General features: G+C 45.5%; 1 protein-coding gene across 1 annotated transcript in view; it reads right to left on the bottom strand.

Annotated features, from left to right (window-relative positions):
* Positions 1–6,598, bottom strand: part of BUB1 (BUB1 mitotic checkpoint serine/threonine kinase) — a 32,565-nt gene extending 25,967 nt beyond the window's left edge. The window contains exons 1-5 of the mRNA XM_070474072.1: positions 6,487–6,598; positions 3,060–3,119; positions 2,839–2,977; positions 1,608–1,804; positions 622–665 (exon numbers count right to left, since the gene is read on the bottom strand). Of these exons, the coding sequence (XP_070330173.1) occupies positions 622–665; positions 1,608–1,804; positions 2,839–2,977; positions 3,060–3,119; positions 6,487–6,512 (466 nt within the window). The 5' untranslated portion in view covers positions 6,513–6,598. The remainder of the gene's footprint in view (positions 1–621; positions 666–1,607; positions 1,805–2,838; positions 2,978–3,059; positions 3,120–6,486) is intronic.
* Between the last annotated feature and the right edge of the window lie 10,518 nt (positions 6,599–17,116).

The raw sequence follows: 17,116 nt of genomic DNA, 5'->3' as shown, positions 1-17,116 counted from the left end.
AATGAACACAATACAAATACATTCCCCTGATCTTTCAGTAAGTAGCACTGAAAAATGAACTCATTCACACTATCTCAAAAACATAATTAAAACACCTTATAAATAAAAGTAATGTTGTAGAAACAATTTTCTAATAAATTCAAAACACCCAATGAAGTCCCTGAAAGAAATGTAAACTCTAGCTAATTTAAAAAATAGGATAAGATAGTTGATGCTTAATGCTGAAATGTAATCTTTATTTCTTAAAAAAAGAAAAACAAAACTCCATTTCTTTAAAAGTTGCATCAAATACATTTAATTTAATTCAGAACAGATGTAGTCCAGAATAAGTATCGTCACTCAATTTGGGATAATTTTTACTTTTTGAAAATCCTAAAAATACAATGAAATTAACAAGCTTTTTTGTTTTTTTGGCGAGTTTTTCTTTTAAAGTGCTAAGACAGAGTCCCTGCTATGCAGGGCTATGAAGCAGGCATTATTATTATCAGAGGGTCTTCCCCGTTACCTAAGATAATATAATCAATAAATACAGGATGGATTTGTTTTTTAAGGGAAAAAAAGGCAGTGCAAATCAGAGACTAAGTTACTGATACTTTGGATATTTTAGAAGCGTTATTTTACCTTGAGTAGGCAAATGGGTTTCAGTGAGGCGTGCCTGAAACATCCTAAAAGACAACAGTAAAGGCATCAATACAGATTACAATTCACAGTTTAATATGCATTTATATTAGAGTGAAAACTAAACATGATAGCTTACTGTGATCTAATAAAGACTGAGGTTAAGAGAGATTGCAAAGTTGAATTTTAGATTTGCTTCAAAATTAAGAAAAAAAACCCTGGGCTTATTTTCATACCCAATGTACTTACATTAGAAAAATTCCTCCTTGCCTCATTTATGTCAGTATTTTATAAATTCACATAACAAATGTACCCTCCTCTGTGGGTATCAATACACACATGTTACAACATGCGCATACTGTAGGCTTTTGCTGGTGGCTCAGCAGTAAAGAATCCACCTGCAATGCAGCAGTCTCGGGTTCGAACCCCGGTTGAGAAGATCCCTTGAAGAAGGAAATGGCAACCCACTCCATTATTCTTGTCCGGAAAATCCCTTGGACAGAGAAGCCCGGTGGGCTACAGTCCATGGGGTCACAAAGAATCGGACATGACTGAGTGACTTAGTATGCACCATGTGCTGGTCTTCGTGAGAAAAAAAAAAAAAATGTTGGAAACAAATGCTCCATTCTAGAACAATGAAATTATGACACTGCTCTGGGACAGACTTCACAACCACTTTCTAAGTGGTATAAGTCCATAATTTCTTAAGAGCAGTATAAAGCTCAGCACATACAACCAGACATACAGTACAATTTACTACGTAATACATAGACTCTAAGGCACATACACAAGCATCAGAAAAGACACTGGAAGGAAGTGCTAAAAAATATTAATGGTAGTATTTCTGGACAGTTTTTCTTTACACTAGTTCCACATTTTCCCCAATGAGAAGCATTTCCCTGTACAAATATAACAATAAAAATCTTTACAGAGCAAACCACTACCTTTCAAGGTAGCAATCACTGTGTGGAGTCTCACTGTCAAACTACCTGTACTGTTGTTGCAGCAGCTCGCTAGGTTCGGCCTGGTTCTGAATTCCTCTCCGAAAAACGGCATTGGCGTGCTGCCGCTCCCCCTGGCCTTCCAGATGCCTGGCCCAGGCTATGTACAGAGGAGCTGCCTGGGTTCCGATGCCGTGGTTGTACAGAAACTCAAAAAACTGGTGAAGGTCACTGTTGCACTCGGCCTGCAGAAATCCAAAGCAGACAGACGTGAGAGCAGGGCCCGTGCCGGGCCCGTGTGGCCCCCAGTCCAAACCACACTCAGCGGCCGTCTTCATGGAGGCAGCATGGGGGAAGGCCTGTGTGGTCCTCTGATGGCAAGCCTCAAAGTCAGCGCACCCCCTTCCTTGAAATTCAGCATCCCCCACTGTTTTCCCAGACGGTAGGTTCTGTGCCGTAATATTAATATATAAAGTTGCACTCATTCAAATTCCACAGGGTGTGTCTAATCCTCACATTTTGAAGCTTAGTAAAGACAGACAACAAATTCCTGTTTACTTTATCTATTCTATTCATGATTTTATGACAACTCATGCCCCAGGCCTTTATTTCAAGATTGAACAGATCCAACCTTTGAAAGCCTAACCTGAGGCAGCCTTTTCTTTTTAGCCCTAAATTTCATTTCTGAGAGTTAATATTTTCTTCATTATTCACAATGGATTTAATTTACTCCCAGGAACCCTCTTTAGTACCAGGGAGTGCTAAAGCACCTGTTTATCTACTCTTCCCTGAACACACTTCTCAGCCAACAAACCTTCTTTTCAAGGTTTCTACCTTGTAAAGTGAAAGTGTGACCCCGTGGACTCTAGCCTGTCAGGCTCCCCTGCCCATGGGATTACCCAGGCAAGAGCACTGGAGTGGGCAGCCATTTCCTTCTCCAGATCTTCATGACCCAGGGTTCGAACTCAGGTCTCCTGAACTGCAGACGGATTCTACACCACCTGAGCCACCAGGGAAGCCCGGTTTCTACCTTCTGTTGTCACATTTCAGACTTTACAGAGAAGGAGGATTTCAAAACTCAATCACTGAATCCACAATACAGAAGCCAAAAGGTTGTAAAATACAAGTCTCTGGCCACAGAACTTTAAAAAAAAAAGTTATGACTTAGAAACATAAGGAATCAAATAAAAAACAGCCAAAAATGACCCTAAAATCTGGGGTAAAAAGCAAAAGTACAACATGATTGGCGATGTGATTATACCTCTGAAAGTATACTTACAAATTTTAGACAATAATTAATGAATCTTGGGTCATTGTGATATCTCTTCTTATCTAAAAATTCCTTCATTAGATGCTCTAATAAAGTTGTTAAGTATTCTTCATTCTCAGGAAAATTCTCTTCTACCCATCGCATGTAACTAGAAAAAATACGGATAGTATTAATTTTTCCGGGCAGCATATAGTTTGTTTACAGAAAAAATAAATAAAGGAAATGCTAACCTTTCCCATTCACCCAGTGGGTCATCGCCCTTGTAGCTCTGCATATGGGCTTCAAACATTCTAGAACAGAGAAAAATAGGTACATGGGATTATTAGGAATACTTTCTAAAAGCAAAAGTTATATTTCATATTTATCATGAATATACCTTAAAATAGAATCTGAAACACCAATTCAATGCTATAATAAAAATGAAAACAGTATCCACTCAGAAGTCAGAAACTCAAAAGCAGCCAGGGTTCTTTTCGGAAGAAAGCAAGACGCGAGGCCGGGGAGGCAGCTCTGCAGGAGGCAGCTGTTAACACAAGGGCTCCAGTTTGATTGTCACTGCCGCCACGAGGCCACTAGAACTTTGCTGCTCCTCCTTCCAACGCCGGGACCCGGTGTGGCGTCCACCCGGACCCCTCGCCTTGTGCTTGGGAACTCGGCTGGAGATCTGAAGAGACCTCTTGAAGGGTGCATGACAGCCCAGGGTTAGTCACTCAGTTGTGTCCGACTCTTTGCAACCCCATGGACTGTAGCCTGCCAGCCTTCTTTGTCCATGGGGTTCTCCAGGCAAGAATACGGGAGTGGGTTGCCATGCCCTTCTCCAGGGGATCATCCCAAGCCATGGACCAAAGCTGGGTCTCCTGTATTGCAAGAAGATTTCTGACCACCTGAGCCACCAGGGAAGCGTGTGACAGCCCAGGGTCCCACAGATCAGGACTTCCAGGATACAGTTTGCTTTCTGGGCCTCAGTGGGACACGAGGTTCCTGAGGGAGACCACTGATGACAACGCTCAGAAGTCAGCGGCTGGAGCTCCCTGAGAACTTGCCCCGACTTCTGCATACTCAGCCACAGCTTAAAAATAAACCAGCCAAGCCAAGAAAGTTCTCCAAGAGGCCCCAGGTGCTAGCAGGATAAAGAAACCAACAAAAGGAAATCTGTAAAATAAGAACACAGAGGGGGAAAACAAACAAACGCAAAAGACAGAAGGGGTAAGAGTGTGATAGGACTTCCTATCTTCAGGTAGGGTGGTCAGGGAAAGCCTGCCTCTCTGAGAGGGTACGTTTGACAGGGCCAGAACCAAGCAGCTGAGTTAGGAGAAAGGTGAGGCGTGACAAGATCTAATGTGTATGTTAAAAACTGTCTCTAAGTGATGAGGTGGGTGGGGGATGAGAACAGTTACGGACCTATTGCAGAGTCCCAACCAGTATGGGAACTGTTCAAATGTGTAACTGGGGTGTTTTGGAGAAAGAGACAATGAGACTTGCGGATGGGACTGAATACTGGGTAACAGAGAGAGCCAAAGTAAGGAAGATTTTCAGGTTTCTATCAGAGAAGTTCGATGATTTTTTCCAAGGGGAAAAAAAAAAAGTAATATTTTCTTCTAGTTGTCACCTCACAGTACAAATGAAATCAAAGTTTCTTGTGACTCAAAATCCAGAAGCCACAAAAGAAAAAGCTAGGTAAGTGGACTACTTATAAATAAAAAGCTTCTCTATGTCAAATAAACAAAACACCAAGCAGGGTTAAGAAAGAAATGCTAAACAGGAATGACGAAAGAGCTTCTAGAAATTGGGGCAAAAAAAGCAAACCCAATCCAATTTAAGAAATGAACGAAAGGTATTTCACAGAAAAATACTCAGCCTCTCTCAGGAGAGAAATTTGCCTCACTGAGATAACTTCTCATCTACCAGACTCCAAAAATACAACAATGTAGAGGGGAAGTAATGGAAAAAGACACACTTCCAACTTGCTTGGAGGTGGGAGTGCGCTCAATCCCTGCCAAGGGAACTGGTAATAATATCACCAGAATTACAGACCGATTTCCTTTTGATCTAGCAAACCCACTCCTGGGAATCTAGAGGACAGATACATGAAAAGCACCACGGGTATAAGATTTTTCACCATGGCACTATTTGTAATAGCAAAGAAGGTCCATATTCCAAGTGTCCATCAATGGGGTACATTTTTAGGTCAATTATGGTACATGAAATATCATGCAGTTGTAAAAAAGAATGAAAAAAGAAACTATGGAATGACAGACTGAAGTCTCCAAGGATAACATTAAGCAAAAAACAAACAAAAAAAGCAGTGCATATGCTCTGCCACTTTTTATGTTTCAAAAAGGCAGGAATTGTACACATATGTATATATGTACATGCATATGTTCGTATTATAAATATTTACATTCTTGAAAAATAAACTAAAAAAATGGTTACATACGAGGCATTGGGAGAGCCGTCATTTAAAGATCTCAGTGAACACTTTCCTAAATCTTTTTTTAACCACATAAACATAGTACTTACTTTTAAAAGTTAAAAAATATTCCTACATCTTGAAACTCCCTCTTGTGCATCATAGCAGATAAGTTCCCACAATTTATAAGCAGTATAAAAGTTCCTAGTTTAAGTTATGAAATAACTTTCTCCTGAAACATGAACTAGGCTGCCCAAAGTAAGATGCCCATCTGATCCCAATCACACTTCCCTAGTAATATGGTCTAAATACACTAGAAAGCAACACTAAAACACTCAGCGCATTAGTGCACATCAGCCTTTGTAAAGTCAAAATAAGGTCAGAAATATCTGGTTTCTATTTTAAAATGGGGGAAGAGGAGTCTGTAAAATTGAAATCCTTTGCAGTCTGGGCTACAGAAAAAGTCTGAAGGCAGAGTTAAGGATCTGAATCTTTTGATCCCAGAAAGTTAATCTTACACTGGTGCTAATAAAACTAACCAGTTTTACTTTCTGTAGCACAAGATTTAACTGTTTTAAATGCGTTTGAAACAGTCTGGATAAATCACCTAAGTCATAAAAAGCAAAGGCATGGGAATTTTAAAAATTGTTAGCAGGTGGACATAAATACAAACAGTGGAACATTTTTCCCCTTAAAGGGCACATTACTCAACGATTCTAATAACTGTGGGATTATGGGATAGTGCAATTTTAAGTTCATTCCCTTTCTAGAATTTTAAAATAAGTGGTTTCGAAAATTTCTCATGAAACCTATATGCAAGTGTTAGTTTTTGCGGGGGGGGGGGGGGGGGGGTGGTTAGACACTTTACTTCCACCGAGGCGATCTGCCCAGGGGAGAATTCCTTACAATCAAGGCCCTCTGGCGGTCCTAATTTCATCCAAATCCCTCCCCAAACTGCCACTCTAGCGGCAGCTCGGTCAAAGGCCCGGGGTCTCAGCAGAGAGTCCCGGCTACACTGTGCTCCATCTTACCACGACCCCCGAGTGGCCTGCAGCCCAGCCGGGGAGGCAAGGGGGTAGTGAGGCAGGGAGGGGACAAATTCCAGGTCCAAGGAAAGGGGCGGGAAGGCCAAGGGAGGCAGGCCGGGCCAGGGACCTGCATACCACTAGGCCCGAACTCAGGTACCCCAGCCCCCTGGCGGCCTCCAGCCCGGGATCACGCCCCCGCACACCCAGACCCACACTTACTGAAAAACATTTTCCGGGTTATCCATGGCGAGAGGATGCAGGCCAGCAGCAGTCCCAACTACGCCGTTGGGTAGTAGCCGCCCCCAAATCGAATCTCCCGCGCAGCCTCAGTCGCCGCAACGACCGTTTGCAAGGCGCCTGGCCATTGGCCTCGGCTGCAAACGAGCTGGCCAATCGCCTGGGCCGTTGCCTGGAGACCAAGGCCCGCCTCCCTCCGGTGCGCCGGCAGCTCCTCTCACTTCCCGCAACCCAGTTGAATCAAAAGCGCAAGCTGAGCGGAGGGCGGGCTAGGTTTCAGGGTGCGGCGTGACCGGGACCACCTAGTTTGGCCCAGGAGGAGAGAATGAGTTTTTTCCTTGGCCGTCCAAGCTGCAGCTGGCTTACAAAATTATATGATTAAGGCATCACCCTGGGGAAGGCATCCTGGGAGAAAAATAGTTTCTCGAGGTTGAAAAAGTTGCGCCGCTTCGACGTTTTGCTTACATATATAAACCAGAGTCGTTATGCCTGGTTTATGGAAAGAAGAAAAAATAATCGCGTTTATACCGTTCAGACTTACTTAAGGTCGCAGAGCCCATGGGGGAATGCCTACCTCTGGTTTAGGAGAGGCTGGTGGTGTGAAAAACGGAATCCTGCCGAGTGGCATGCCTCCCCATTTCCCACAGTTTTTTGTTCCGCGTCCTCACTGTAAGTAAAGAACCTAGATGCTGAAGTCCGTTAAATTTTGGTTCCAGATCCCAAAAAGCTGTGGCAGAGAGTTACGGAGTGATTCATCAAAAGCCCAGGGAAAAACCGAATGGGTTTTAGCGTAGTGGTCACAACATGAGGGCATCACGTCTGTAGGAACTTGAGGGCTAGTTATGTAAATTACACATGGCAAATAAAGCGATACGTTGCTACCCTTGGAGACCTCCAGGCTTGATTTAACTGATAGGAAATGCTCTGTGGGTGCTCTATAGCGAAGAAGAGCTCAAGGGACCAGTTTCTACATCCAACTGGTAATTAAAAGAACAGAAGTTTGGATGGAGTACAGAATGGCCCCAGGAAAACTTTCACCATCTTCTGTGGAACTTGGGAGCTGTGGAGACCATGGATTTAGGAATTAGAAAACCAAAACTGATATCCATTTGCAAAGGAGCCTAGAAGACTAAGAAGAATTATGCTGATGCTTCCTACCTGAGACTGAATTGGAAGAGTCAACCTAACCTTACCTAACCCCTTGATCTTTTAATAACTTCCCATTCTTCTCCAGGTTCTTTCACAAGCTGCTTGGCAGTGCAAGTGAAATATAAAGAGCTATTCGTGTGATTACCTTCCTTTTAGAGAAGCGGTGTGCATGTTTTGCTGTCTTAGGGTCCTTAAGTTAAGTATCTTTTTTTAAAAAAGCAGCATCTTCTGGAAATCCTGATGCTCTCGGAGTTTAGAATTTCTTTCAGGGAATTGATTGATTTGGATTACACAAGTATCCAATTTGTGGGGTTGTTAACTCAGAGGGTGCTCACTCTGGAGTCTTTAGACAAGTTTAGGTTCTGCTGATTATCACAGGAATAACACATTTTTGTTCTCACTAACTCAAGTTTTCAACCTGTGTCTGATTCCACCTCAGTCACCAATCAGGAAATGTTGATCAGGCATCTCTCATATACTAGGTGCTATTGGATTTAATTGTAAACTTATCTAACTCAGATCCTGCCCTTAAGAAACTATTATCTCAGAGATGGAGATACAGATATGAAAAATTGTTGTTTTCTAGTTACTAAGTCATGTCCGACTCTTTGCAACCCTGTGGACTGTAGCCTGCCAGGCTCCTCTGTCCAAGGGATTTTCCAGGCAAGAATACTGCCTAAAGTTGCTATTTCCTTCACCAGGGGGTCTTCCCGATCCAAGGATTGGATCTGTGTCTCCTGCATTGGCAGGTAGATTCTTTACCACTGAGCCACCTGGGAAGCCTGTATAGACATACAAAATATTAAGTGCTAAATGAATGTTTGGGTCTTCTTGGTGGCTCAGCTAGTAAAGAATCTGGCTGCCAATGCAGGATTAAGTACTAAATCAATACACATACGATTTCTGCTAGGGGAGTCGAGAGGAGGGAGGGGACATGGGCCTGTCTGTCAGAGAAAGCTTCCTGGGGAAGGGAGGGCTTGACTTGGGCCTTGAACCTGGTGGGGTGGATCTGGGCTGGGGGGAGTCTGGGGACATCATTCCTGGTGTAAATAAAGATCACTGAAGGAAATAACCCCTCAGGACTTCTGTTAATGAGCAGTGGAAATTGTTTATGAAAGACGAATTTGATAGTTTGATGTCTGATCTTACATGCTAGATTAAGGCGTTTGTACTTGATCTTGACAGTAAACTGGGCCTTTGGGGAATGAGCAGCACTGTGGTCATAGGACCTCATGGCAGGTATATTTAGCTCTACCCCGTTTGCTAGAAGCCACAGAGCTTGTCTGCCCTCCTCCATTTCTACCACTAGGAGCTTCTCTCCCACCAGGCTTGTTTGTGGAGTAAAGTATTGTGAATGCCTCTTCCACACTGCCCCTTAAAAAGGGCACACTGACCCACTGATCAGACACTGGGTGTAACTAGAGGTAGCAGTAGTAAGCATTGGGGTTGTCAGCAATTACTAGAATCGTACGTGTTTCTGGAAATAATTTCCTGGCTTACTCAATGCCTTCTCTTTTCCCTTAATTATGGACATCCCTCTCTCCTATTATTCTGTAGGAAAATTGTTGGGTTGGCCAAAATTCAGAATTTTCTATAACATGGAAAAACCTGAACAAACTTTTTGGTCAACCCAGTATAACAATCCTCCCACATATTTGTGTTCATCGTAATGTCCCTATTAGGTTAATTGACCCAGTTCCAAATAAATCAGGATTTTAGGGGGACAGGGAGGGAGAGGTGGGGAGCAGAGGCCAAGATCAGTAATCTGCAGATGCTAAGCTGGCGTTGGAGGCAGAGGGACTGGAAGGTGAGACAGGGAATCAGATCTCAAAGAGGGAGTGTTCTCAGAACACAAAGATGTCTTTAGTATGTAAGGAAAAGAAGAGAAGGATAATGTGATGGCCTAGAATAGTTGACAGAAATGGGCTGCTGAAGCTGGGGAGGCTGCTGCTTGTGTAGAGATGTGCTGAGTTGGAGGGTTTACCAGATGTTTGACCTTCCTACGTAACAGGACTGAGCGCCATGGAAGGAAAGCAGAGACTGGCCTGGTTCAAAGCCTTCAGGAGCTTGTTCAGGCAAGTCTCATGTGCTGTTTCCTAAGTCTAGAATGACCATGTTTTTCTAAGAGCTTCACATTATCTCTACACTTCAGGAGTAAAGGAAGAACTTCCAAAGAGTGTGATGAAGAAACAGTCTGCTACTTTGATGAAAATCTATAAATCCCCCAATGCTGGCAATTTACATAAATCAATATAAGCAGAAAATCCGTAAGAGCTGGCAAATATGTTGTTCGTTTTTTTTAAAAAACTCACTAATTGGAAGTTCACACCACTGACAGCATTTCAAATTCCATCTGCTCCAAGTCTTCTTTCATCTTCTCCCTCTGCCCTTTTCTCCTCAGGTTTGTGTTGAGAGTGTAGTGATTGCCATGGCATATCTGAAAGTTTGTTAAATAATAATCGTTGCTTCACTGATCTAGCCATCCCTTTAATTTTTGGCATTGCTATTGCCTTAGTGGGTCTGTTACCTTATCTCCCCAGACCCGCTCCAGAATGTGGATGGGGAGGCTTGTTCTGATCAGAGTGGGAGCTGTGGGTCCACACGTGTCAAGGTCTGCGTTTCCTGCCTCTGAGGCAGAAATGTGCAGTTACAACTCTCTCTTCCTCTAAAACTGTAGTTTATCTGCTAATTTCAATATTAAATGTCCATCTATGTAAAATGACTAATAGATTCTCTAAATTGGTAAAGCATTTTTATTCATATTTGGGCTTTCAGTGACGTGTTATTCCAAACTTACTGGAGATGGAAAACCAGACTGCATCAGGGAACATGAGTCCGGACTTGACTTTCCCAAGAAGCAGATGTGCTGTGCTGTGCTCAGTTACTAAGCGCTGTCTGACTGTCTGCAACCCCATGGACTGTAACCCACCAGGCTCCTCTGTCCACGGGATTACCCTGGCAAGAATACTGGAGTAGGTTTCCATGCCCTCCTCCAGCGGATCTTCCCAATCCAGGGATTGAAACCCACGTCTTCTGAGTCTCATCTGCATTGCAGGCAGATTCTTTGCCCAGTGAGCCACCTGGGAAGCCCAAGAAGCAGTTAAGGGGACTTAAACCCTGAATCTGGGTGTCAGTTTCCTGATCTGCAAAATGAAGACTGTCTCCTCTTCACCATGCTCCTCTGACGCCCACTCTCCTGCCGCCTCTGCCTCATATCTTGGGCTGTCCCATGATGCCAGTCCCTGCTCTGCCAAGAAAGGGAAACGGGGACTCCCCTGGCGGTCCAGGGGTAAAGAACCCGCCTCCCAATGTAGGAGACTCAGGTTCCGTCTCTGGTAGGGGAACTAAGATTCCATGCCCCTTGGAGCAACTGAGCCCAGGTGCCACAACTAGTGAGCCTGAATGCTGTGGAGTTTGTGCATCTCAACGAGAGACGGCCGTGTGCACCATAGCTAGAGAAAGCCTGTGCACTGCAGCTAAGAGCCCATGTACTGCAACGAAGACCCAGTGCAGCCAGAATTAGAAAAGAGAAAGAAAACAATTATTTTTCTCTAGGTTCTGCCTGTTTGACACATGCAAACAATCACAAATACACATATATCTTCCTTTCACTGGGAAATTTAAAGTAATTTATAATAGCAGTATTAGCTGTGTTGCTAAAACATCATATAAGATTAGAGATTTATAGTTAAAGTAGTGACAGAAAGCTGACAAGTGACTTAAGGGGCTACAGAACCTTAAGAATAAAGTCGATATGAAGAAAGGAAAAAATAAAGTCCTATTCTAGAAATGTTTTTCATCTGAGGGTGTTTTGTGACTTCTGAAGATCCCTTGTGTGGTCAAAACCCAGGATGGACTTTCATATCACTGCAACCTGGAAGGAAGGATGGGAATCCCAGCTCTCTGCCACCATCAGCCTCCCCAAGAATCTCTAATGGAATGTTCAGTCCTATGTGCTATCCTGGTATTTGTATAATGGACCTAACACCCAGATGTTATTTACATGTCAGCCTGGTTCTAGAGACCAGAGACCCTATTCCTTTCTCTTTCCTATTCTTTCCTTACTAGAGGGAATCTTATGAATTCATTTTTGCATTCTGATAAATGGCTGCACTGGTACTAATGGCTGGAATCAAGATTGCCAAGAGAAATATCAACAACCTCAGATATGCAGATGATACCTACTCTAATGGCAGAAAGTGAAGAGGAACAAAAGAGCCTCTTGATGAAGGTGAAAGAGGAGAGTGAAATGTACAAAAAACTAAGATAGTGGCATCCAGCCCCATCACTTCATGGCAAACAGAAGGGGAAAAAATGGAAGCAATGACAGATTTTATTTTCTCGGGCTCCAAAATCACTGCAGGCATTATTCAATAGCACAACGAAGACACTGATCCCTTAAGAAATGCTCAGAGTTTTTGAAGGCTCTGTGTCAGGAACTCAGTCAAAAACCAACTAAATTTCTTTTTTGAAATTTATTTTGGCCATGCCCATTTTGGTCATGCAGAAACTTAGTTCTCCAACCAGAGATCCAATCCATGTACCCTGCACTGAGTGTGTAAAGTCTTAACCACTGGACTTCCAGGGAGGTCCCCAGACAAATTTCTTTTTACAATATTATACCTGCATCTCTGAGCATTAGTTCAAAATTTCTCTAGCATTTATAGCCTCTCTACCTTATAACAATGTTATAAGGCAAGGGTTAGGTAAACCTGAGCTAGTACCATTACTGGGATTCTCAAAGTACTGGGGGGTACTGGGAAGCATTGTTGTTTTCAGTCTCTCAGTTGTGTCCAACTCTGCAACCCCATAAGCTGCAGCACACCAGGCTTCCTTGTCCTTCACCATCTCCTGGAATGTGCTCAGACTCATGTCTGTTGAGTCAATGTTGCCATCCAACCATCTCACCCTCAGTTGCCCACTTCGCCTCCTGCCATCAATCTTTCCCAGCATTAGGGTCTTTTCCGATAAGTCAACTCTTCACATGAGGTGACCAAAGTATTGGAGCTTCAACCTCAGCATCAGTCCTTCCAATGAATATTCAGGGATGATTTCCTTTAGGATTGACTGGTTTGATCTCCTTGCTGTCCAAGGGACTCTCAAGAGTCTTCTCCAGCACCACAGTTTGAAAGTAACAGTTTTTCGGCACTCAGCCTTCTTTACGGTTCAACTCTCACATCCATATGCAAGGAACATTATAGTTTCCTAAGATGCCCCATTTGCCTCCTGAAACCCAGTGCAGTGGTCAGATGGAGCCATTAGAGGCCATGCCCTGCAAATTTCTCATCTGAAAAGAAAGGACTGACCGAAAAAACTCCAGGATGCTCCCTGCTCTATTTTCTGGTTCTCTGATTTCTACAAAAACACCAAAGTTCCCGGAGAACAGTCTGTGCCTCATCACGGAACCCTAAGCACTGGGCTGTAGTGTTCGTGCCCCAGGCCCTCATGGAAGCTGCCTCTAGAAAGTTCACCGAAGCCCCCAGGCCAGTCCTGCAGGGGAGTGTGATGTGGGGTGGGCCCTCTGAGGCCTGAGTCCTCTGCCTTGGGCAAGTCATTAACGCTCCTGGTCACCCACCTGTGGAAGGAGTTTAAAGGGTTCTTGCCACCACCGCCCACGCAGAATGCTCTCTCAGTATCCAAGCTGAGGGCCTGCCTCCCCTACAAGGACTGAGGGGCAAGGGGCAGCGCGAAGTGAAGCCAGCAGCCAGCACAGCCTCCCTCTTCTATGGAGAGCCAAGGCTGCGGGATGGCCCTTGAGCACAAACCTGGAGGCCATGCCTGGTCCATTGTGGGTCACTGGACACCCTTCTCAGAGGCCTGGGCTGCTGGATTCCTGCATTTCCCTTATGAGGCCCTGCTGTGGGCACTCTGGTTCTGAGCCCAGCCTCTTTCTCCAGGACATGCCTAACTCCTCTAGCAGGCATCTTGCTGGGGAAGGTTTTCTGATGCTGGCCCAGAGGTAACGGGCACATCTAGCCTATGTTCTTTGACTTCTTCCATCCTATTGATGGCCTTGAAGGAAGGGAGGCTTTTCCAGGTGGCTCAGACAGTAAAGAATCTGTCCCGTGTGCAGGAGAGCCAGGTTTGATCCCTGGATTGGGAAGATCACCCAGAAAAGGGAATGGCTACTCAGTCCTGTATTCTTGCCTGGAGAATCCCAAGGACAGAGGAACCTGGTGGGCTACAGTCCAAAGGGTCTCAAAGATTCAGACATGGTTGAAGTGACTTAGTACACATGCACACACTGGATTGAATTGTGTTCCACAAAAGTTCATGTAACCTTATTGGAAAACTGGATTTTTTGCAGATGTAATCAGGTTAAGATGAGGTCAGAGTGGAGTAGGATGGGGCCCAACCCATTGATTGGTGTCCTTATAAGGAGAGGGAGTTTTTTTTTTTTTTTTTGAGAAATCTACAACGAATATTCTATTCAGATTTTCTGCAGTCATTGTGGAATATATCCACAATTTAAATAATCCCACAGAAACTAGTGACCATCACAGAGCACCTAATATGAGGCAAACATTATATATACATAATTATAGTCTTTAAAACAATGTAGGTCATATTAGCCACAAGTTTCAGATGAAGAAATTGAGACTAAGAGAGATGAAGATTCTTATCTAAAGTCACAAGATCAGTCACAGACAAAGCTGGGGCAGGTCAGGCTCCAGGGCAGGCCTTTGGGCAGAAGCAGGTTCACAGCGAGGGCTCGTGTGCAAGTGGGGTGCCCCCCTGACAACACCCTCACAGCAAACACAGGCTGCGGCTCCCTGGAAGGGGGAGACCGTCAGCTCCAGGCAGACCCCAGGGGCTGCCCAGGCTCCAGAATCCTCAGCAGAAGAGGGGCATGGGGGCTCCATGCCTCAGAACAGTCCTTGGCTCACACAGCACCGTGAAAATACAGAGCTAAGAACCTCCTGGACTGCAAGGAGATCAAGCCAGTCAACCCTAAAGGAAATCAACCCTGAATATTCACTGGGAGAACTGATGCTGAAGCTGAGGCTCCAATACTTTGGCCACCTGATGTGAAGAGCTGACTCACTGGAAAAGACCCGAATGCTGGGAAATATTAAGGGCAGGGGGAGAAGGGGGTAACAGAGGATGAGACGGTTGGATGGCATCACCGACTCAATGGACATGAGGTGGAGCAAACTCCGGGAGATGGCGAAGGACAGGGAAGCCTGGCGTGCTGCAGTCAGTGGGGTCGGAAAGAGTGGGACAAGGCTTAGGACTGAGCAACAAGAAGGAAACCGACACAGATGATATTCATTAACCTAATGACAGCAGACAGAGACCCAGGGCCACGACAGCACAGCCCCCAGCAGTCATCTCCCCAGCCCTGAGGTCCTTGAAAGGAAACAGCTAACATTCCCTGTATACTTAAAAGGAGAATCAGTAAAGCAAATGAGACTTAGGGGAAAGGAATGAATGTTTGTCACTTGTTAGAACAACAGAAGGAGGATTCTGGGAGATGAGTTCATGTTTGTTCATCGTTCTGTCTGCATCTCCCAGCTACCCTGTAGCCCCAGGCCACCCCCCAGATTACAGTAATATTAAATAGTTCGCTGGAATGCCAAGCTGCAGCTGACCTGGGGCCAAAGCATGGCCCAGGCCATCTTGGATCTTGGGCGCAGAGAGGCTGCTGATAAAGGAGGTCCGCTCTGTAAGATGTCTCAGCTCTGAGCAGCCAGCCCTCGGTGTCTGCAGACCAACCTCCCCTCTAGGGTTCTGATACTAGGGTTCTCGTGGGCCACCGACTGGAGAGACAACTGAGCTGAGGGCCCAGGTAGCAGGAACTCAAGCCCCGGGGCAAGGCGGGGAGGGGAGACCATTGTCAGAGCCCAGACTCCCCGGACCTTTCTCGCTTCACTGGGTGCCCAGGCCAGCGCGCGGGAGGGAGGGGCAAGCGGCGGAGGAGGGAGGAGACTGGCCGGCGGGGTGGAGAGGAGAGGGCGTGCGCTCCGGCCCGCGTGCGGGAGGAGGCGCGCGGGCAGCGGCCCCACAGATGCGCCAGAGGCCCGCCAGCGCGATGGAGCCGGCGAACCTGGGGCTCGGGGACTCATCCTTGCACCGTTACCTGGACGGCGAGTTCTGGAGCCTCAAAAACGAGCTGCGCGGGCTCCTGGGCGGCTGTCCGCTCTTCCGGCCCAGGTACGTGTCCCCGAGGGTACCGCGCGGTGCACCCCGGGGAAGGGCGAGCTGGGGTCTGTGTGCTGCGCCCGAACACAGGTCCCTCCCGACCTGGCAGAAGATGGACTGCCCGTCCCAGTCCTGTGGACGCAGCAGAGCCGGCGACTTCGTGGCCCTCAGGAGGTGTCCTCTGCCCACCGCGCTCCCTCCTACACGGAGAGTAGGGACGAACGGGTGCGCCCCGCAGCGGCGGACGGGATGCTTGGCCCAGAGTGGTAGCTTCTAAACCTGCTTCCTAACCTGTTTCTTGAGTCCCCGCCTTTGGGTGTCACCCTTGGGGAGGCAGCGGTGGTTTCTGCACTGGGGGTAACTGGTGGGGGCGCGGGGCTCAGGGGAGGTGACGGGTGTGAGATGGTGGGGGTGCCCGTGTCTCCCGGCCTTGTCCTTCCCCCTCTCCCACCGTCTTCTTTATTTTATCTTCTCACAGCATGCTCCAGGGACTCCTGGGGGTACCCAAGACTTTTCCAGGAGCTTCACAAGTTAGAAATTATTTTAGTGATAACATGAAGCAGTTACTGACCTTTTCATTCTCATTTTCTCACGAAGGTACAGTGGTAGTTCCCAGAGACTATAGGATGTACAATTTCTCAACATATCTGCGGAAATAGAGAGCAGCATCCAGTTATTTCAAGGCAGACATTAACAAGACTTGTAAAGATGCAGGACAATGCCACTTTTCTAATTAAAAGTGTAGTTCTTTTGTAAATATTTAATGAGTTTATTATTGTTACATTCAAATGATTTAATAAATATTTAAACATTTTTTCTTTTATAATTTCTAATATGATAAATACCCATAGATATTTGTGGACCCCAATAATTTTTTAAAAGACAATTTTAAAGAGCAGTGTTAGGTTTATAGCAAAATTGAGAGGAAGATACAGAAATTTCCCATATATTAATACCTCCTGTCCCCACACAGGCATATACTCTTCCATTATCAACATCACTCACCAGAATGGACTTTTTTTTTAGCCAAAGATGGATCTCCGTGGGTACCTCATAGTCACTCAGAGACCACAGTTTATGTTAGAGTTCACTCTTGGTGTTGTACATTCTGTGGATCTGGACAATGTTTAATGACATGTGCCCAGCATTATAGGGGCTTCCCAGGTGGCTCAGTAGTAAAGAATCCACCTGCCAATGCAGAAGACGTGGGTGCGATCCTGGATTGGGAAGGTCCCCTGGAGGAGGAAGTGGCACCCGACCCCAGTATTCTTGACTGGAGAACCCCATGGACAGAGGAGCCTGGTGGGCTACAGTCCATGGG

The sequence above is a fragment of the Odocoileus virginianus genome, chromosome 2 (genome assembly GCF_023699985.2).
Source record: "Odocoileus virginianus isolate 20LAN1187 ecotype Illinois chromosome 2, Ovbor_1.2, whole genome shotgun sequence".
Lineage (NCBI taxonomy): Eukaryota > Metazoa > Chordata > Mammalia > Artiodactyla > Cervidae > Odocoileus > Odocoileus virginianus.
This window is presented reverse-complemented; position numbering and strand designations above follow the sequence as displayed.